The following is an 18,497-nucleotide window of genomic DNA, read 5'->3' as shown; positions in this document are numbered from 1 at the left end:
AGCTCATTCATTCATTTATTCTCTCTCCAGATATTTACTGAGTCTCTACTAGGTTCCAGGCACTATTCTAGCCTCAGGGATATAGCATTGAACATGGCACAACCCCTGCCCTCACTCAGCTCACATTCTAGCAGGGAGACAATTATTAAACTTGCTAACAATAGATGTGTAATATAATTTCAGGTTGTTACAGGGTTATGAAGAAAAACAAAAGAGATGATGTTAGAGAGTGACTGTCTTAGACTGAGCGTCAGGGATGGTCACCCTGAGGAGGGGACATCTGAGTAGAGACCTGAATGAAGTTGGGAGTGAGGTTGGCAGAGCTTGGTGGGGAGCGAAGCCCAGGCAGAGTGATGGGGCCATGGCCTGACTTCATTCCAGGAGACTATTGGGCCCATGGCTGTCTTCATGGCTGTTGTGGGAGATGAGCTCTATTTTGGGATTGGCACTGACTCACTGCTGAAGTATTGGGCAACTGACTCCCTACTCTGAGATTATTTCTAACTGTAAAAAGAGGATCTTCATAGCCACCTCTGTTTTACAAGAATCTCATGAGACTTGGTCAGTGTCTGTCTAGAAAATATTGTTATTACACAAAAATTTTATTTACCTCCTGTAAAAGCTAAGGGGGAAATGGTTAGTAACTAACCCACCTGTGCTCTTGGGGAGCAAAATGTGGTCTGGTTCACTCAGTGCTGACACTTAGTTTGACTCCCTAAAAATGGCTTTGAATTACTGCTGATTTTCTTGATTTTAGTGCACTGGTGAGCTCCAGATTAAGAGCCCAAAGTCCTAGGTTCTTGTCCCCATTCTATTGCCGACAACCTGTAGGGTCCTAGGCAATTCACTTAACTTTTACCTCAGTCTATCACCTATAAAATGGGTATAATAATCAAAAGAGATGATGCTGTTTGCCCTACAAAGGCTATACACATAAATGTGAGAGATTACTGTTATTAAAGTGGAAACCTAGGGATGGCCCATTTTGCCCAGGGGCTCCCAACTTTGCTAAAGTGTATCCATGGATCTCCTAGAGAGCAGCAGGAGGCCTAGGAGTTTGGTCTATGAGAAATATGTAGTTTTCTCCTTAGTTTCATGTTATCTGTGTTCCGCATGGTGTCTGGGGCCCAGGAGAGTTTATTTAGGTGGCAGAAAATCAGTGAAAAAGTCTCAGAGGAAAGCAGAGAAATGCTGGGACTTTGGGACCCAAACCAGGCCAGAAAAGCCCCAGAGGAAGGACAGTCTTTGGAGCACTTCCTTTCCTCTCTCTCCCATGAACATTTATTGAGCTCCTACTGTGTGCCCACACCATGCTAATGTCTCTAAGTTTGTGAGCGGCCCTAGCCCTAACTCTATGCTGAATGGGTGGTGCACAGCCGTGCAGGGACCTGACTGGACCAAGCCCAATGCTGGCAGGTCCCGGCTTGTGAGTCAGAGTGCAGTCAGCTGCCTGCTCCGAGTATCTCCCACAGCCTGCCGAGATTCCTCTGACCTGGTCTGAGACGCCTTCCCTTAGTGAGTGCTGGGTATTGTTCCAGCCACTTGGTGAGTGGTAATTATCTTATTCTTCCCAGCAGCTCACTGGGGTCAGGACCATTGTTATATCATTCCACAGAAGAGGAAACTGAGGTTTGCTCCCTTGTACAAAGTCACGTGGTGAGTTAGCGTCAGAGCCTAGACAGCCCAGCCCCTCCACCTTCCAAAAGCCGGCACTGCAGCGCTTCTTCCCACCCTCCTCTAGGCTCCTGGAATCACGCTGCTTGTGCACAGGCACACCCACACACATCAAAACCCAGAAGGTGGGCTTCCCTGGTGGCGCAGTGGTTGGGAGTCCGCCTGCCGTTGCAGGGATTGCGGGTTCGTGCCCAGTCTGCGAGGATCCCGCATGCCGTGGAGCGGCTGGGCCCGTGAGCCATGGCCGCTGAGCCTGCGCGTCTGGAGCCTGTGCTCCGCAACGGGAGAGGCCACAACAGTGAGAGGCCCGCGTATCGCCAAAAAAAAAAAAAAAAACCAGAAGGGCGTGAGAATTTACCTACTTCTGGGGTGGCCTGTAACTAAGACTGTCACAAGGTGCTGGAGTATCACAGCCCAGCTTCTTTGCCTCTTTTGGGGACAATTCTGGAATGTATTCTCCAGAGGTCCCTTGCAGGACTAGGCCAAAGTGACTTTCTGTATGACTTCTGTTTTGCTTGGCCTCCTCCCCTCCCTCATCTTGCTCCCCCATTCCCCTATAACACACCACTAGCTATTGAGGGTTGGCTTCAGGGGATTCCAGACACCCAGTTAAGTATTGGCTGAGCTGGGCCAGGATGTTATTCAGTGACTGATTCCAAGAGAATTCAGAAGGTGTGTCTAGCAGTGACAGCCTGATCAAGAGTCCAAATGATCCCAGAGATCCCAATAATCATGTCACATGGATCCCCCAAAATACATAGGCTTCAGAAGAGCCCCTTGAAGTGCAAGGCATTGAATGAGACCATTTATATACCTATCTCATTTAATATTAAAACATCTCTACAGTAGACTTTTTCAGTTTTCATTAGAATGTTTGAGATCATGCAGATTCAACGAAATTCACCTTTTACTAATTTTAAAATCACATTTTAGGTGAAGGGGTACTTCTAAATTTCACTTTGGTAGGATTCCACTGATATGTTGCCTCAGGTACATGAAGCTTCATTTCACCCCATCATCACTGCCCACCCTCTCCTGCTAAATGTCCTGTTACTCATATATTCATGTACACGACATTCATGTGGGTAACATCCACTTTACCCCCTGAGATGATTGCAGATCCGGGTGACCCAACAGCAGAGTTCAGGACTGATGCTCTGGAGCTGCGCTGCCTACTACAGTGGCCACTAGCCACATGTGGCTATTGAGCGTATGAATTATAGCTGGTCTGGATTGAGATGTGCTTTAAGTGTAAGGTATACCCGAGGGATTTTGAAGACTTAGTATGAAAAAAAAGAATGTAACTTATCTCATTAATAACCAAAAATATTTACTACCTGTTGACATGATAATATTTCTGTATGTATTAGGTTAAATAAAAGATTAAAATTAATTTTATCTCTTATTTTTATGTAACAATTATGGTTACTAGAAAATCTTAAATTACACATACAGCTTGCATCATATTTCTATTGGGCAGCTCTGCTCTAGAGACTCAAACAAAGGGAGGTTTAGGGAGTGAGGTTGTCCGACTCCTCCCAGGAAGACGGGCTGAGCTGGGAAGAAATTGTGTGGTTGCCGTGATGGCAGGGTTTGCTGTGGAATCAGGAGGCAGCCAGGTGAGTGCTTCATGACCTCACTTTACAACATGTGTGGTTCCACAGATGGCTCTGTGCCCCTCTGGCCAAGAGACTTTATGGCTGAAAAAACTGCCTTGTAAATCAGTCGTCTGCCCAAATGACACCACTGCTCCTCTGGTTCCAGGCTGGCATTTGTTAACTTTGCAGAATTCACATTTGCTCTCTGTGTCATGCTGTCATATTCTTGTTGGGGAGGGGGAAGAGGCCAGCTGAGAGAGGAGAGAAGAGGAGGGAGAAAGGTAGGAAGATTATTATTATTAAAACAAAGACAGGGGGGCTTCCCTGGCGGCGCAGTGGTTGAGAGTCCGCCTGCCGATGCAGGGGACACGGGTTCGTGCCCCGGTCCAGGAAGATCCCACATGCGGCGGAGCGGCTGGGCCCGTGAGCCATGGCCACTGAGCCTGCGCGTCCGGAGCCTGTGCTCCGCAACGGGAGAGACCACAACAGTGAGAGGCCCGCGTACCGCAAAAAAAAAAAAAAAAAAAACAGGAAGAAGGGCAGAGGGAGACCCAGGGGAGAAGACCTCATGGGCTAAAACAACAGGTTCAAACATCAGCTTGTCGGGGCTTCCCTGGTGGCGCAGTGGTTAAGAATCCGCCTGCCAATGCAGGGGACACAGGTTCGAGCCCTGGTCTGGGAAGATCCCACATGCCGCAGAGCAACGAAGCCCGTGCACCACAACTACTGAGCCCACGAGCCACAGCTACTGAAGCCCGCACGCCTAGAGCCCGTGCTCCGCAACAAGAGAAGCCACCGCAATAAGAAGCCTGCGCACCGCAACGAAGAGTAGCCCCCGCTCGCCGCAACTAGAGAAAGCCTGCGCGCCGCAACTAGAGAAAGCCTGCGCCCAGCAACAAAGACCCAACAGAGACAAAAATAATAAACAAAAAAAAATCAGCTTGTCAAGTGATTTCTTCCTCTCTCTTTTTTCTCAGTGATTTCTTCCTCTCTTTCTCTCTCTCTTTTCTTAATGTCTTTCTTCCTGCCTGGGACTGCCTTGGGGACGACACTTGGGCCTAGCAGAGCAGGACACATTAGTTCAGTAAGCATTCATGGAACGTCTGGTGGGTCCTGGGTGCTGAGGGATGGAGAGCAATCGCCCCAGGTTCCGACCTTGGGAACCTCACTGTCCCATGGGGGCAGACAGGTCTGAAGGGGGTCTGTTTAGATTTGGAACCAACGGTCACGGTTGGACTCACATTCACATATCTCTCTCCCAGGGCCATGTTCTGCAATGATTTAAAGGAAAAGTATGAGGAGAGGATCATCATCAAAGGGGTCGACGCGGAGACCATGCACACTCTTCTGAACTACACGTACACCAGCAAGGCGCTGATCACCAAGCAGAATGTCCAGCGGGTCCTGGAAGCTGCTAACCTTTTCCAGGTGTGTGAACAAACAGGCCCAGTGCTCTCCTCTGGAGAGAAAAAAGCAGCAGTTCTCTGGAGACCTGCCTGGCCTGGCTCCCAGGCCTGTACCTGGGACACACATACACACTTAGCTGGGCTTGTGCTTACTTGAAATTTCCCGGGGAGTGGAGAGCTGAGTCATTGACCCCTTAATGCGATGAAGCCAGGGGAGCTTGGTGCCTAGAACCTACACTTGGTTCCTGACTCCAGGAACAATGACTACAATGTATAGAAGCCTAATTGGAGTGGGGACTGAAGTCACCAATTCATATATGTACCTTCTACTCCTTAGCACAACCCAGGGAGATAGTCACTTTCCCCTACTTTGCGGGTGGGGAAAGCAAGGCACATAGAGAATAAGACACAAGGCTGTGATTTGAACCCTGGGCTTTCTGAGCCCAGGGGCCACATGTATGCCACTATACTGGGCAGCCTCTCAGGGAGCAGTGTCTAGATTCCAGGGGAAGCAGGGACTTTGCTGCTCAGCAATTTGTGGTGGGTGTGAAAGAAGAGCACTTCTCATGAGGGGTGTCATGGAAGATGAATAGAGAACCCTCAGAATTAAGCTTTATTGTTTGCATTTAACTGTGTTTCAGTCTGATTATAATAATTATAGTTAGCTTCATAAAATAATTAGACCCACAGATTACATCAATTGCATCCACAATTATCACAGGAGATCCAGCTTGAGTTACCATCTTTGCCTAGGTCTAAGATTGTACCTTGAGCTCAGTTCCATTGGGTTATGACAGAGATTATCCCACTGAGGATGTTGAGATTTATGATAAACAGAGTCCAGGGACAGGCCAGGTCATTCCCAGGGACTGAAGACAAGCATCAGATCTTGTCCATGGTTTGGGAGTTTGGGAGTTGGCATCCTCTTGGATCATCAGTAGGCCAGCAGTTGAAAAGAACAGAAAACAAAGTCTGGGAAGGTGGGGAAAGAGGAGTCTAGGGTCAAGATCATGGGCAATTGGATTATCTTTGTGAGGCTGGAGTCTAGGCAGGATTTAGGAAGCCCAGCAAGGAAGGGAAAGTGTAAAGAGGGAGAAAAATCAACCATGGAAGAGCACTGATGATTCTGAGTAATGGGTTTCTGCAGTGTTAGCCAATTTTGTCTCAGTTTCCTCAGGGCATTTTAAAGATACAGAACAAGTTACTTCCCAAAGGACCGGTCACGCCTTACCTGGCAATGTGGCCAAGTCAGTTACCACCTGTTCACCCAGCCCCTTGTCCTTTCTCTCTCCTTATCTGCTTAAACCCTCAGCCTTATTCACTGGCAGGGAAACTTCCTTTGTTATGTAGAGGGAGGGGCTCAGCAACCTCAGGCTCAACATCCCCAACTCATCCCCTCTACCCACTATTCCACCAGTCTAACTTCAGGGAAATCCTTCTAGTGTTATGGAAGGGACTCTCTCTAGATCAGCTTTTATGCTTTTGGGGAAATTTCTCTTACAAGGCAAGTATCCCTTCTTCACTGCTTCCCCCCAAAGGACCAATAAGCTTGAGCAGAATCACCCCATTCACCATAATTCAATCAAACCACAGTTGTCATTGTTACCTTCATGCTAATATCCTTTCCTGGGGTCCAGAAAGTGTTGTTGACTTGTCTAAAGATGGACAGGTAACACTGACAATAATAATAGCAATAGCATTTATTAAGCTTCAAGTACAGTGTCTGACACCAGAGTAGATGCTTAATGAATACAAATTGTATTGAGCACTTACTGTGTGCCTTGAGTGACAGCGTTGGATCTAGTAACAAGGTCTCCTGTTTTTCCCACTAACTGAAAGTAGGTCTTATATGATAGGCTGAGGAGATAATGTTGTTTTTAAAATGCAGGTTTTAATATTTATAAATTGTAATAACATTACAAACTCATTTCAGAAAATTAGAAATCCATACAAGCAAAAAGAACATAAAAATTACCTACAACCTCTTTCTATTCAGAGGCAATATGGCAGCTTCCTTAGTATATACACTTCTGGGTCCTTTTCTGTGCATTGATTATACAGAGGCAGCTAGCAGGGTGGTAATAGCACAGCTTGGAGCCAGACTGCTGGATTTAAATGCCAGCTCCACCACTTATTGGCTGTGTGACTTTGGGTGTATTTCATAATTTTGCTGTGCTCCAGTTTCCTTGTCAGTAAAACAACCAAACCAGGGAATACCAAGGAGAGAGAAGATAGGAGACAGACATGGAAAGGAATCTCCTTCAGAGCCTGCAGAGAGAGCCAACTCTACTGACAACTTGATTTCAGACCTCTGACTACCAAAACTGTGAGAGAATAAATTTCTGGTTGGTTAAATTGCCAAGTTTGTGGTAATTTGTTGTGACGGCTGTACGAAACTAATACAAGCTTAAAAAGTAAACTATAGCTAAAAGTCTTAAAATGAAGAAGTAATCTCCTATTCCCACCCCCTCCTTCAGCTCACTCTTCTGGAACAATTACTTTCACATGTTTTTAAATGTTTCTTCTTTTATCTACTTCCAGATTTCTAAATGATTTGTGTACACTGTTATCTCTTGAGGCATCAATTTTAGATAACTTCTTTTCCCTCTCTCCTCCTGCTCTAATTTTAACTGGTCACTCTCTAGGCCTGTTGCACAGTTGTTATCCTGGGAGTTACCTTTGCTGTCATACTGGGAGTTCCTTTTACCTCATTTCTAAGTTGGATTTTCTCTTCCTGGATCCCATATCTTCTTTCTTGTATACTCCCACTTTTTTATGGATCACAATCTTTAATATCTTACAATGAAAGAGTGTTTAAGAGAGAAATTTTTTGAGACTTAAATGTCTAAAAATATTTTTCTTTTCCCTTCATATTTGATTGATATTTTGCCTGGGTATAAAATTCAAGGTTGAAAATAATTTTCTTTGACATTTTGAAGGCAGTGCTCTATATTGTTATCTATTATGTACATATTTTGTAAGAATAGGTTACCACTGGACACGTGTTTTTTCATCTATTTCATCCATATTGTATATCATCTTTTTTTTTTATGTCAATAGATTCATTTCTGCAACAGCACTTACAATTGCTGTGGGTCTTTTTTCACTTATTATATTTGTTTCTTCTATTGGGAGATTCATGTCTTTCAATTCTGGGAACTTTTCTTGTATTTTCTCTTTGATGCTTTTCTTCCAACTCTTTTATCTATTCTGTGCTCTGGAACTATTATTAGTTAAGTGTTGCACCTTCTGAATTCAATTTTTTTCTTGTCTTTTCTTTCCTAATGACCTTTCTGTTCTACTTTCTAGGAGATTTCCTCAACTGTATATTTCAACTCTTCTGTGAGTTTTTAATTTCTGCCACCATATCCTTGCTATTTATTTTAATAGATTCCTATTCTTATTTCTTGGAGACTATTATAATATGTTTGAAGTTTTCTTCTGCCTTCTCTTTCTTTTGAGTTCCTTTACTCTGTGTGTTTGCTTAGGTCTCCAGCTTTCATCTTAGAGGGCGTATCAGTTTCCTAGGACTGCTACCATAACAAATTACCACAAACTGCGTGGCTTAAAGCAACAGAAATTTATTCTGTCACAGTTCTGGAGGACGGAAGTCCAAAATCAAAGTGTCAGCAGGGCCATACTCCCTGTGGAGACTCTAACGGAGAACCTGTTCTTTGCCCTCTTCCAGTTTCTGGTGGCTTTTTGACATCTCTTCACTCCACTCCAATCTCTGCTGTCATGTCACATTGTCTCCTCCTCTTCTGTGTGTCCTGTGTGTCTGTGTTTTATAAAGATATATGTGATTGCATGTAGGGCCCACCAGGTAAGCTTCTCCTCTCATGCTACTTGACCTAGTCATGCCTCGTGCCATGTAAAGTAACATTTACTCTTTTGCCATATAAGGTAACGGTCACAGATTCTTGGGATTAAGACGTTGACATATATTTTGGGGAGCCACCATTCAACTACTACAGAGGGTTTCTTCAAATACCCTTGCTATCCAGTCATATTTTATATTGAGGCCGTAATATACTAGGTTCAACTCAGTGCACATGGAGTAGAATGGGAAGCGAGCAGACTAGAGAGTTTTACTAGGGTTATCAGGTGGCCTGCCAGTTTTTTTATTTGGGCTCCTTAAATGTCAGTAGTTGCTGAACTTTTCCTAGGCCTGTTCAGTTTCTCCAGATAAAGATCATTCAGTCTTTTGCCGGGGGTTATAAGTCAACTGCATGTATTCTGGACCGGTTACGTAGGTGTAGGTGTGTGTGCAAATCTTTGCTTAACCCCTGTATTTTAAGTAAGATGTCCTCATGCGTCTTCTTCAGTTTCTGGTGTCCCTGAGTCCAGAACCTTTCTGGTCTGGTTTCTCCACAGGATAAATCGTCTTTTCCAGTGGAAGTGGGAGTTGTTAGACTGCAAGAAGTAAGGAGGAGAACCAAGAGGCTTAACTTCTTAAACCAACTCCCTGCTGTCAGCTCCCACCTACCCTGGTCTTCCTGGTTTGGGGGGACTTTAATATTCCTACTTTTTTGGATTCTGAGGGAAAAACTTAGTGTGACCTCTGTCCTCTCAGCAAAGTCACTTACCAGTCTTTATATTGTGTGGTTTGGGGTTACTGATGTCTCTTGTTTTCATTGTGGATGGAGTTTGTGTTTCTGTTTCTTGTTCTCCTTTCAGTTTTGGGTGATTTTTCAAGAGACCTATAAAAACCGTTTAGATAGTAAAGACTCTAATCTTTTGTAATACTGTTGCAAATATTTTCCATTGGTAATATGACTCATAATTGTTAGTTATAGTTTTTTAATGTACAAAGCTTAAAACTAGTATTTAGTCAGGTTTATTGATCATCTCCTTGATGGTTTTTGCCTTTGGTTTGCCTTTTTAGAAAGACCTTCCCCATTGCTTGATTATGTACTTACTCACTTATAAGTTCATTTAATCTTTTTACATCTACAGATTTGATACCTAAATCTTTAATATACCTGGAGATTATTTTGGCATAAAGTTTTGTCTTCTCCGTCTTCTTCTTCTTTTCATTTTCTCCAAGTGGTGAGCTTCAGTGGAGAGTTTAATGAGCTTTAATGAGAGGGATTGAAGAGGAAGATGGAGACAATATAGAACTACAGCAAGCTTTGTTTATTGTTGACTCTCCTATTCTGGTAATCCCTCACCTCAAAATTTTCCAAATCTTATTTACTTTCTTGGCAAAAAATAGTTTCTCTCTGAAGCTATTTTATTCATTTTCCTGTGAGTGTTAATTCTTATGAAAATAAGAGAAGAGTACCGTGAGCTTTTGGACATCTGTTTAACTCGCTTTCTGACTGATATTGTTTCTGGGCTACTTGCTTTGAAGTCTCAGACATAGAAAACTGGGAATATTTTCATGCCTGAAGGCACCATAAGGGACAGATGTTTATAGGTTGTTGAAATCACTCTGTGGTTTTAAAATATTATTTACTCTTTTGGATGGATAAGACATATGCCCGTTCTAAATTCAGAAATATAAGGAGATACAGTGAAACATTTGCCATCTTCACTCTTAGCTTCCTTTTTCCTGTCTTGCTGTCCTTCCTGTTCTATGCACGTACAGTGTATCTGTGCATCTATCACTCACTCATTGCCTCCATTTTTTAAACACAAATGTTGGCACAGTAAACACTCTATTTTGATGTCTTGCTTTATTTAGCTTCACGATAAGTTTTGGAGGTTGTTACAGGTCAGCATGTGTAGAGCTGTCCTGTTCTTTTCTTTTCTTTTTTTTTTTTTTTTGCGGTATGTGGGCCTCTCACTGTTGTGGCCTCTCCCGTCGTGGGGCACAGGCTTCGGACGTGCAGGCTCAGCGGCCATGGCTCACGGGCCCAGCCGCTCCGCAGCATGTGGGATCCTCCCGGACAGGGGCACAAACCTGTGTCCCCTGCATCGGCAGGCGGACTCTCAACCACTGCGCCACCAGGGAAGCCCTGTCTTGTTCTTTTCAATGCTGGATAATATCGTTGGGGTCTCTCTAGATGTCAAACATATACAGTTATCTGTAATGGTCTCTTATAAGGCAGGGTGGTGGAACAGAAAGAACGTGGGCTTTGGAGTCAGGCAGAACCTGGGTTTATATCCCCGTTCAGTCACTTATTTGCTATGTAGCTGTGGACAAGTTACTTAAATTTTCTGAAACTCAGCTTTCTCATTTGTAAAATTAGGATGACAATAATACCTGCCTTTCAGGGAAAGTGTGCCAGAGTTGGCATTTTATTTTGTCATTTTAGAACCTCCACAGAAGCCAATACCACCTTTGTGGAACCGAAATCAGCGGGAATCAGATTATCTTGGTTTCCCTGTGACATCCAGTAGTAAAGGTTTCTTAATTTTCACACCTTTGATATGGCTCAGCTGCTCTCTCATTTTCTGCTTCTCTTCTCAGGCCTCCTCTTAATCTCTTCCTGTTAAACACTGATTGCTTCTCTCTCAGGATTTCCCAGTCCAGAAAGGCAGAAGGGAGAATTCAGTTGACCAAGCCAATCACCACTATGGCTCTTTGAAAAGAGTTTTCACATGAGGCCACTTCACGAGTGGCTAGCCTGTTAACACGGATTGCCCTTGGGTCAAGGGCCCATTGGTCCAGTGAGGTATGGCATAGGGCCAGACAGTTTCTTTGGAGGGAACTTTGGGTGTGTTAGGTACTGCATGATCTGCCCACTTGAGGAGATTTGCAGTAACCTGGCTATAATTTAGTAGCCAGTTTTGGTGAGGAACATATTTTCTCTAAGTAGTTTTGGGGAAGGTAAAAGTAAGAGAAGCACCTAAGAGAAAAGGCCCAAGTAACCTGTTCACATGTGAGGCAGGGATTTTAAGATGCTTGTCACCCAGTGGAGGCTCCAGAGAAGCAAATGTCCCTCCCTTGCCTTAACTGGACTTCTAGGCTTCTGAGCTCTACATAAGCCAGGTGGTCAGAAACTACAGATCAGGGACCATGACTATAAAAACTTGGGCAATTTTTTAATCTTGGAGGACTTTGCCATGTTTGTTTGGGGAAGTTTGCCTTATCTGTTAGTTTCATTTTTATTATTAAAACCTCATGAAAGAATGAGGGCTTGTGAGCTTATCTTCAGGGCAGCAAGAAGATGTGAGGTCAGGGAGACCATACTCATCCTGCATTTGGTCTTAGATGGAAGGATCCCCGAGATACAGAGCAGCTGGTTAGAAGGGGCTTGGATGAAAAAGGAGGTCAGGCTGAGTCCCTACGGCTGAAGTGAGGAAAGAAAGAGGGATGTCGGAGTGGCAGCCTGATCACCTGGGCCGAGCCTGAGAAGACCCATGTGGTGTCTTCACAGCACCCCATGGGGAGGTGATGTAACTTTCATCATGGTGGCAGTCTGAGGGGACTTTGGTGAAAGTCCTGGCATTGCTTATTTTCCTATTGTATCTTTTGCTAATGACAGGATGGATGCTGGTGAGACCTGTATGATGAGGGAGCCATGTGGTCAGTGGCTGACTTGATAGCCTGGGTTGGCGTCTTGGCTTCCCAGTACTTGGAACATGGTACATAAATGTACCATGTTGAGCCAGTGAATATGTGGTGCTCTGGTTCATCACCAGCTGAATATGAGGACCTGCTCAAGATGCCATCAAAATTTGCCTGACCTCCTACAACAGGACACTAAGAAGCCCAATTCTGGCTCTTGGAAATGCCATGAGCTAGTAGAGGAGGAAGTATTCCACAGGCTAATACTGATACTTGTTCATTTTTAAGCACCTACTAAGAGGCAGGCACCTAGGTAAAAGTAGGTCCCATTACTGTAAGGTACAGATGAATTTCTGTTCTTGTTGACAGGGACCCACAGATGATGTCTACTCAACATCAGAATAGCCGGTTGATCTAGGCAAGAAAACCAACCCAATGCTTTCTTTACCACCATCCAGATAAAATCAACCTGTTTACTGTCTGATGCACCCTCTCCCACACATTCCCCTTGTCAATCAGTGATACTGTGTGGCTACTGTGAGTGTTAAGAAATCAGGGTTAATTTCCTGGGTCTACAGGACAGTAACGGTTGCCATTTTCAGAGTATTTCAGAACAACTATTTTGCCTGTATTATCTCATTTAAAATGAGGTAGGTATTTTTACCCCCAATTTATAGACGAGGGAAATAAGATTCAACAATGCTAAGGAAATGCTCCGGGTTTCACGGCTAATGAGAAGGAGGAGCCTGAGTTAACTCCTGTGCATAGCCTGTGTGTTCTTCACCACACATACTGTATCCACCCCTCAGAGCGAGGCCTGAAACAAGCCATGATCCTGAAGGCAGCTGGGGCCTTTAGTATGGTGCTCTGTGACCAGCACAGCTGCAAACCCTTTCACCCAACTCCCTCTGGGGAATCTTGGACACTTGGGGTTACCAGGTGTCTCCCCAGTGAGCCTGCTGCTGCCCACAGAGTATCTCTCTTAACTTTGCATTTCTGTGTTTGATCTCAATGTTTGCTCTTTTAAATTTTTAGGCATAACTTACGTTCAGTAAAATGTGCATATCTTAAGTGTACAGCTTGATGATTTTTCTTATATAGGTATAGAACCTTGTAACTACCACCCAGATCAAGCTCTAGAGCATTCCTGGCATCTCAAAATGCTCCCTCATGCCCTCCCCAGGAAGTATCTCCCCAGGGGTAACTACTACTCTAGCCATGCCACCATGGATTAGTTTTGCCTGTTTTTAAATTTTGTATTGTTCTTGAATTCCAATTAGTATAGGGGTCTAAATCTTAGGCTACAAACTCAGGTATGCAAAAAAAAAAGTGTGAATTAACCTATTCTTTTTCTTTTTTTGTGTTTTTTAATTTATTATTGAAATACAGTTAATTTATAGTGTGTTAGTTTCAAGGGTACAGCAAAGTGATTCAGTTATACATATATATGTGTATATATATATATTCTTTTTCAGATTCTTTTCCATTATAGGTTATTACAAGATATTGAGTATAGTTCCCTGTGCTATACAGTAGGTCCTTGTTGATTACCTATTTTATATATAGAAGTGTGTATATGTTAATCCCAAACTCCTAACTTATCTCTCCCCACACTCCCCATCCCCTTTGGTAACCATAAGTTTGTTTTCTATGTCTATGAGTCTATTTCTGTTTTGTAAATAAGGTCATTTGTATCATTTTTTTAGATTCCACATATAAGTGATATCAGATGATATTTGTCTTTCTAAACCTATCATTTTTCTAGCATCGAACTTAATCTCTATTCTGAGCTTCCCATTCTACCAGTGGCAGAGGCTGTAGGCAACTTAATGACAACCCACTTCAGGAGAGCCTTATCAGTTCAGGATTTGGGCTGCTTATATAGTTGCAGGGTGCATTTATACAGTGCCAGAACATTGTAGAAAGGGGCATCTGGCTCAGGTTTACCGTGCACATTCGCATATGGGTCCATGCTGGCACCTCCTGGAGTGTCTACATTCCCATCGGTCTCTCTCTTGATCATCAGCCCCTTCCCCACTGGCATCAACTGAAAGTCGCCAGTCCCACCTGGTTCTGGCCATCAGTCCTTGCTGGTCATTTTGCATTTTCTCTGTCCTGTTTTCAAGGCCTCTTCAGGCCTGCCAATCCTCTCAGTATTTCCATGTCCCTCTCAGGGGCAACACAAGAAGCATCCATTTCCTCTCCTGTGCCGATCAGGAGCTGTAGGGAACTCGGAGCAACTGCCCTAGGCCCGCTTTGTCTAGAAACAACACACTGCAGTTTCTCTTCTGCTGCTGCTCTACTGGCCTGCTGCTTTTCTGATTTCATCTCGGCAGTCAGGGTACATGTTCTTTTGTTCTCATATCCACAGCCTCTAAGGGCTTCCAGCGTCCCCCTTACTCTGGAGTTCTGGCCTGCATTGAGACAGAGGGATCCTCCCAGGGACCCACACCTGCTTCTCACTCCGTTACTAGACTCCCCGTTTCTCCTCTCTCTTTCAGGCCTGAGAATTGTTATTTCCTCCAGTGTGGGAAAAGCTGACTCTTATATTATCATCCATTCTCCTATTTCTACTGTTTTGGCATAAACTTTTGCACACACTCTTTAGGATTCTAGATTTTGAAGGTCAAAGGGCCCGGTTATTACCACTAATCGGTATTTCAAAACTATTTTTCTAGTGTAAGTTCTAAAAGTGTATTTAGAAACACAAAAGCCAAAATTGTCTTCTTTCATCTACCCTTTCACCCTTCCCTGAGTAAGTAAGCCTGGAATGCCCTAGTTGCTGTTTATAGATCGTGGAATAAGGAAGTGGGATGTGGGGTTTTAGCTGTAATACAATCCACGTTGCTACCAGATTCTGACTTTTTCTGCTACCTAACTACCACAAAGTACTGAGTATCTGCTACGTTCAAGGCACTTTGTGAGACGCTATCGGGGGAAATAAAGATGAAAATTGTAAATATAGATCACATTTAAGTAGCAATTTATCATGTTCTTTCCCCTACATGATCCCATTTGATATTGACAGTATTTCTGACAGTGAGCAAGCCAGGTAATACCCTCCTAATGAGCCTGTAAGGTGGGTTTATTATTCCCAACACTTTCCAGATAAGGAGACTGTGGCTCAGAGAGAGTCCAGCTCATCAAGTGGTGGAGCTTTGATCTGGGGTCTAAGCCCAGAACTTCCGGCTCCTGTACCTGCCTCCATTTACTACCCTTGAAGCCTCAAAAACGAGGATTCCCAATGAGCTTCCAGACCCCAAGGCAGAATGTAGACATTGAGAAATTTCTGGCTCTGAAGGAGGTGGACTTCATAGAATGGGTAGGATTTCAACAAGTGGCAGTTGAGTTTGGAGAAACGTATTCCAGGCAGAAGGAACTTGTAAGCAAAGACTTAAGGTTTCACCTTCTCTACCTGCTACCCCACCTATTGCAGCTGTCTGCATTCATAGACCTGCTTCTCAGGACTTGGCTCCTGCTTAGGTACTTTCTTCTGTGCCCTACACATGTGTCCACACACACACACACACACACACACATGCACAGATACTCAACTCCCCAACATCCTGAGCCTCAACCCCGTCCCAGACACAATCATTCTATTTAATCCTTTCAATGATGTCCCTCCCTGGCCTTCACCCTCTCCCTGGGCTGAGTCACTAAGCCGCAGCTGTGACTTGCCCCTTGAATCTTAGTGTGACCCACATGTATCCCCTTGAATTTTAGTGTAGCCCACATATATCCCCTGTTGCACCCTGCTAGCCTGTTGGGGCCCCCGCTATGTCCTCCGGGAACTCAGGGGCTGTCTGTTGCCTGAGTCTCTACCAAACTTGCCACACCCTTGGGCACTGCCCCTCCCCTTTCCCTCTGATTCCACTTCTGAGGTAGGTGCACCTCTAAGTGCCCCAGTCCCCCAGCACCTGCCCCCCTTAGTGAGTGGGCCTTTCGCAGGTCTTAGCTCCTTCCTTTCCTGCCCACCCTGTATAGCTTCCAGGAACTAGCAGACCTTTCAGTCAAGTCTAGAGGAAGGACTGAAAGTCTGGAGGGAGCAGAGGCCATCCGAGGGGTGGGAGAGTGTATTCCCACAGAGTGGGTGTCTGGCTTGAGAGGGAGGGAGAGGCAAAGGTGGAAGATTAGGATCAGTGGTAATTTACAATTTGTATGAAGACCCCTCTTTAATACCAATACAGACCTCACAAGAGAATGGCTTTACGTTTAGTATCTATTGTCTGGGAAGATAAAAATAGTGACAAAAGTTCACAATGAATTCAGAAACACTCTCAAATAAATTTGAATTTTATTCATCTCATCAACAGCTAACACACTCTTCACATATACTGATTTGTTGGGACTTGAAGGTAAGAATATCAATGTCTTTATAGACCCTTTGCAAGGACTCCAAGGCCACGTAGGGACTATGGTCAATAGAATTCCTGATTTGGACCAAAATAGTACTTCAGTTATTCTGGAGTGGAAGGAACCTCTAGTGAGATGTGGAATTACAGTGGTGAAGTTCTTTAGGATGCCTGGTTTTGGAGAGCATAAAGGGAAGCAGAAGAGGGGCAGTAGAGATGGGGAGGGAGGGATGCGCTCTCTTTGAGGCAGACATTTCTCATGGGAACTGCAGCCATGTTTCAAGTGGTTTCTTTCATTGTATTTTTAGTCTCCCTGTTAGAGTCAGGTGCCTGGGTGTAAATTTTTACTCACATGTTCTCCCAAATAGGAAGTTGACTGTTGCCATTATCTATCATCACTCAGCTTTAATAAACAAGTTCATGTGTCATTGGAACAGGCTGAGACAGAAAACTTACCCTAAAGTCCTAAATAATCTTAAATATGAAGAAGCAAAACCAGATTTTTTTTTTTTTTTGCGATACGCGGGCCTCTCAGATACTGCTGTGGTCTCTCCCGTTGCAGAGCAACAGGCTCTGGACGCGTAGGCTCAGCGGCCATGGCTCACGGGCGCAGCCGCCCTGTGGCATGTGGGATCTTCCCGGACCGGGGCACGAACCCGTGTCCCCTGCACCGGCAGGCAGACTCCCAACCACTGCGCCACCAGTGAAGCCCAAAACCAGATATTTTTAAAGAGAACAAGTTCTTGTCCCCATGACTGCCTTGCACATCAGCAGTTTCCCAGCCATTGGTTGGTATTCCATGATGCTGCCCTACACAACCCTCGCACTCAAAAGTGTTTTTGAAGCATATTTTGGAGGGAATGTAGGCAACTTGGAGAACCCCCACTCACTCTTCTCCTTATAAGGCCTCTTCAGACTCTCCTGGAATTTTGTTAGCTCAACAATGCAACAGTCACAAAGGCAAGGTGATGCTCAGTGAGAAAAATTAGCCAGGTGATCTCCAGTATCACTTCTACCACCTACCAGCTGTGTGACCTTGGGCAACACACTCAACTCTGAATTCTCTATTTCCTCCTCTGTACAAATGGCAATATTAATACCTACTTAAAATATATTCATTAAAAAATAAAATTTATTTGTTAAACAAAATAATGGAAGGGAAATTGTCTAGTATAGATCTTGGTACCTACTAGGTATCTGAAAAATATTTTCTTTCTCTCTCTCTCCTTCCCTTCTTTCTCTCCTTTTGCCAGAGTTTGTGCTAGGTGCTCCTGGAAATAAAAACACACGGATGACCTAGAACCTGCCCTTGAGATACTTGACCATAGTACAAGGCAGTACAGTGTTCTGCTAGAGGGGCAAGTGAGTTGCCTAGTAGAGCCCAGAGGAGGGAGGAATTGATTCCATGTTGGGCAATTGAAGAAACCATGAAGGAGGAAATGGCTTTTCAGAAAGAACTTCATGAATAGGTAGGATTTCTCCACTTCTTTTCCCTTCCCTTCTCTTCCATTCTCCTTCTTCCTTCTTAACCAAGTATCGACCCAGAATTTTAAATGTCCAGAGGCAGGGAAGGCTCAAAGCACAGTCTGATTAAGACTCTGGCTCTGTGTCTTTCTGGTCCTTCAGGTTGGCTCTCCCTCTTGTATTGGCTTTGTCCTCTGGGTGGATGGATACCAGAGAGCCACCCAGTGTCTCCTGCAAACACAATTCCCAGAAAAATGTCACATGTGCAAACAAATGTTTGCATACAATGTAGGGGTTCATAAACTCTCTGGAGCATCCGTTGGTCCCAGATCTAACAACTCTGAATGAAGGAAACAGCCCTGTAGATAAAGTGATGGCCATGGTACTCACTCTTCCTTCCTTTTGAGGTATACTTAAAAGGGGAGTTCTCAGTTGCAATTAGGATAAGCTATCCTGAGTCCTTTCTTTAAAAGTGGGGCCCCAGAGTCAGACTTGCTTGGGTGAGGAAAGCAGGATTTTAGCAGGTAGTAATGAGGGACAAAGG

General features: G+C 44.3%; 1 protein-coding gene across 3 annotated transcripts in view; it reads left to right on the top strand.

Annotated features, from left to right (window-relative positions):
• KLHL6 (kelch like family member 6) overlaps nt 1-18,497 on the top strand; it is a 58,302-nt gene that overhangs the window by 16,921 nt on the left and 22,884 nt on the right. For all 3 annotated transcript variants that reach the window (XR_004476041.2, XR_004476040.2, XM_004278405.4), the window contains exon 2: nt 4,535-4,700. Coding sequence is in view for 1 of the 3 variants with exons in the window: in XM_004278405.4 (XP_004278453.1) it covers nt 4,535-4,700 (166 nt within the window). In the remaining 2 variants the exon portion in view is untranslated. The remainder of the gene's footprint in view (nt 1-4,534; nt 4,701-18,497) is intronic.

Source organism: Orcinus orca, chromosome 5 (assembly GCF_937001465.1).
Source record: "Orcinus orca chromosome 5, mOrcOrc1.1, whole genome shotgun sequence".
Classification (NCBI taxonomy): domain Eukaryota; kingdom Metazoa; phylum Chordata; class Mammalia; order Artiodactyla; family Delphinidae; genus Orcinus; species Orcinus orca.
The sequence above is the reverse complement of the archived record's forward strand: the minus strand, read 5'-3'. Positions and strand labels throughout refer to the sequence as shown.